At 36.1% G+C, this 3352-nt stretch overlaps 1 protein-coding gene across 1 annotated transcript; it reads left to right on the forward strand.

The window, feature by feature from the left end:
• Positions 1–1605: 1605 nt before the first annotated feature.
• On the forward strand, positions 1606–3062 carry LOC113359014. Its single transcript, XM_026602714.1, has 3 exons — positions 1606–1831; positions 2072–2315; positions 2450–3062. Exons 1-3 carry the CDS (start codon positions 1606–1608, stop codon positions 3060–3062), a joined length of 1083 nt encoding a protein of 360 aa, XP_026458499.1.
• The last annotated feature ends 290 nt before the right edge of the window (positions 3063–3352 follow it).

Below are 3352 nucleotides of genomic sequence, written 5' to 3' on the forward strand. Positions count from 1 at the left end.
AAATTACTCTCAAGTTTTTCTGACTTATTTGCATCTCCTTCATCTTTGCCACCTTCATGGGAACAAGAACATCGTATTTCATTACTACCAAATACTGCACCCGTAAATGTAAGACCCTATCGATACCTGTATTTTCAGAAAGATGAAATAGAAAAGATTGTTTCTGAATTGAAAGCAGCAGGTTTTATTAGGCCTAGTTCTAGTCCTTTCTCTTCTCCAGTATTACTAGTTCGTAAGAAGGATGGTTCATGGAGAATGTGTATTGATTACAGGGAATTAAACAAGGTTACTGTTAAGGATAGATTTCCTATTCCAGTAGTAGATGAGATTCATGGAGCAACTGTGTTTTCTAAGGTGGATATGCGATTCGCTTATCAATAACTACGTGTGCATGAAGATGATGTGCATAAAATAGCATTTAGAACTCATGATGGTCACTATGAGTTCTTGGTAATGCCATTTGGATTATCAAATGCCCCTGCAACTTTTCAAAGTCTCATGAATGATAGTCTTAGACCCTATCTTCGACAGTTTGTGTTGGTTTTCTTTGACGACATACTTGTCTACAACAAATCTCTCATAGATCATCTTACACACTTGAAGATTGTTTTTGAAGTTCTGCGCACACGTAAGCTATATCTGAAGAGTTCTAAGTGTGACTTTGCTAAAGCTACAATTAGTTGCTTACGACACTCAGTATCTTCTAATGGTGTTTCGGTTGAAGCTGATAAAATCTCTTGCATTATGAACTGGCCTATTCCATCTACTGTCAAAGGTTTGCGTGGTTTTTTGGGGTTAGCAGGCTATTACCGTAAGTTTGTCATAGATTATGGTAAGATTAGTGCTCCACTGACTCAGTTATTGAAGCAAGATGTGTTTCATTGGACTACATATGATACAGATGCATTTAATAAGCTCAAGACAGCCTTAACTAGCACACCAGTGCTAGCACTTCCTGAGTTTTTCAAGGAATTTTGCATTGAATGTGACGCTTCAGGTAACGGATTGGGAGCTGTCCCTATTCAACAGAACATACCTATTGCATACTATAGTAAGACACTATCAGGTAAAAAAGTTAACTCTCTCAGTTTATGACAAAGAGATGTTAGTCATTGTTAATGCAGTTATCAAATGGCGACCATATTTAATGGGTCGACATTTTAAGATCTACACAGACCATCGTAGTCTGAAGTATTTCTTAGAGAAAAAAATTAGTTCAATGGAGCATAAAAAGTGGTTGTCCAAACTTCTTGTTTATGATTACGAGATTATTTATAGATCGGGAGAAACGAATATGGCGGCTGATGCATTATCTCGTATTAATGATTCGCAACTTATGAAAATTATTTCTCCAATATTTTCTGTCCTTACTGACATCATTACAGAATGTCATAATGACATTGAGTTCAGTGATATTATCGCTAAGTTACATGCTCAACCAGATTGTAAGCATCCATGGTCTTACACAGATAACGTTCTTCGTTACAAGAACAGACTTGTTTTTGTTGCCAAAAATGCAAGGTGCAAGAAGAGTTGATCTGTTCAGACCAAATGGTCTTGCAAATTTTCTGTTTCAAGATTATAACTAGAATTATAACTACAAGAATGAAGAATGTGGTGGAAAAGGTGGTATCTAAACAACAAGGAGCTTTCATTAAAGGGAGGGGGATTCATGAAAAGATTTTTATAGCTTCAGAATTAGTAAATGAATTGGAGATAAAAAGAAGAGGTGGAAATGTAGGCTTGAAGTTAGATATAACTCAAGCTTATGATTCTTTGAATTGGAATTTTCTCTTTGAGACAATGAGGCACTTTGGATTTTCAGAAACCAGTATTCATTGGTTACACAAAATTTTCATGTAAGCTAAAATTTCTGTTTTGGTGAATGGAGGACCTAATGGATTCTTTGGAGTGGGTAGGGGCCTTAGACAAGGTGACCCCTTATTTACAATACTTTTTGTAATTGTTGAGGAGGTACTGAGTAGAAATATAACTAAGATGGTTCAGGAGGGTAGTATTCAATCAATGGTAAAAAGAAATGGTTGTAAACCATCTCACTTACTCTTTGCAGATGACATTTTTGTTTTCTGTAATGGACACAAGAATTCATTGGAGCACTTAATGCAACTGTTAGTGAAGTACCAGCAAGCATCAGGGCAAGTGGTGAATAAAAATAAGAGCAAATGTTTTGTTGGGGGAGTAACTGAAAGTAGGAGAAGGGAAATTGATGGATTTCTACAAATGGAATTATATGATTTCCCAGATAAATATTTGGGAGTAATTTTACAGCCAGGAAAGGTAAAAAAAAAAGCCAAGTTTGGGGCATTGTGGAAATGTTACAAAAACTACTAGTTGGTTGGATGGGGAAAATCCTAGCTTTATTTGAAAGACTTACACTAGTGTAAAGTTTATTGTGTAGTATCCCAATTTATAATATGTCTGTATACAGATGGCCTAGTGAAGTTCTGAAGGAGTGTGAAAGGATTATAAGGAATTTGTTGTGGTCAGGTGACCCAGCAGTTAAAAAACTTATCACAGTCAAATGGGATGAAGTGTGTGCTCCAGTGGAAGAGGGAGGGCTTGGTATATGGAGGTTGGAAATTGTTAATAAATCTCTCTTGCTGAAATTACTACGGAAGATTGAAACAGAGGATGCAGAATGGACTAGATTCATGAAAGAGAAATATAAAAACAAGAAAGGGGAGTGGATTACCACATATAAAAAATCTTCAATTTGGCCTGGTTTGAAATGGGTGTTAAATGACTTTGAAGAAGCAACTAGATGGATTGTTGGTGATGGTCAAGTAATTTCTGTGTGGAAATATAAATGGGTGAAGACACAAGCATTATGTGACTTACATCCACAAGATAATTTTATCATGCAGAATAAGGATATGAAAGTATGTGAGCTAATCATAAATGGCAAATGGCAAATACCAGTGGAGATGAAGGCTTATATCAATGAAGAAGATTTACCTTTTTTGGGAAATGGAGCTGATAGAAGAATTTTAGAAACCAACTTAACAGGGACTTCTCTGTTGCAAATGCAGTACAAGTTTTAAGAACAAAGTTCCCTAAATGTTCATGGGCTTGGAAAACTTGGATATCTTGCATACATCCAAACTTGGCCTGTAATATGTGGAAAATTGTGAGAGGTGATATAGCTACAAAAGACAATGTCACAAAGAAAGGCTTTTCTACTGTTTCAAAATGTTATATATGCTGCAATGGGCAGGACACACTGACACATTTATTCTGGGAATGCTCTTTCAGTAAGAAGATTTGGCACTGGCTGGGAGGTATTTTCAAATTCTTAAATCCTTCAAATTTTGATGAAGTTCTTAGCTGGGTG

The sequence above is a fragment of the Papaver somniferum genome, chromosome 3 (genome assembly GCF_003573695.1).
Source record: "Papaver somniferum cultivar HN1 chromosome 3, ASM357369v1, whole genome shotgun sequence".
Lineage (NCBI taxonomy): Eukaryota > Viridiplantae > Streptophyta > Magnoliopsida > Ranunculales > Papaveraceae > Papaver > Papaver somniferum.

Bases quoted from the DNA above. Each gene is read 5' to 3' on its own strand.
- LOC113359014 (XM_026602714.1), top strand. From the start codon at position 1,606: ATGAAGAATGTGGTGGAAAAGGTGGTATCTAAACAACAAGGAGCTTTC. The intron at 1,832-2,071 runs GTATTCATTGGT...TACTCTTTGCAG, and splicing joins CTTTGGATTTTCAGAAACCA to ATGACATTTTTGTTTTCTGT. The intron at 2,316-2,449 runs GTTTGGGGCATT...GTCTGTATACAG, and splicing joins AAGGTAAAAAAAAAAGCCAA to ATGGCCTAGTGAAGTTCTGA.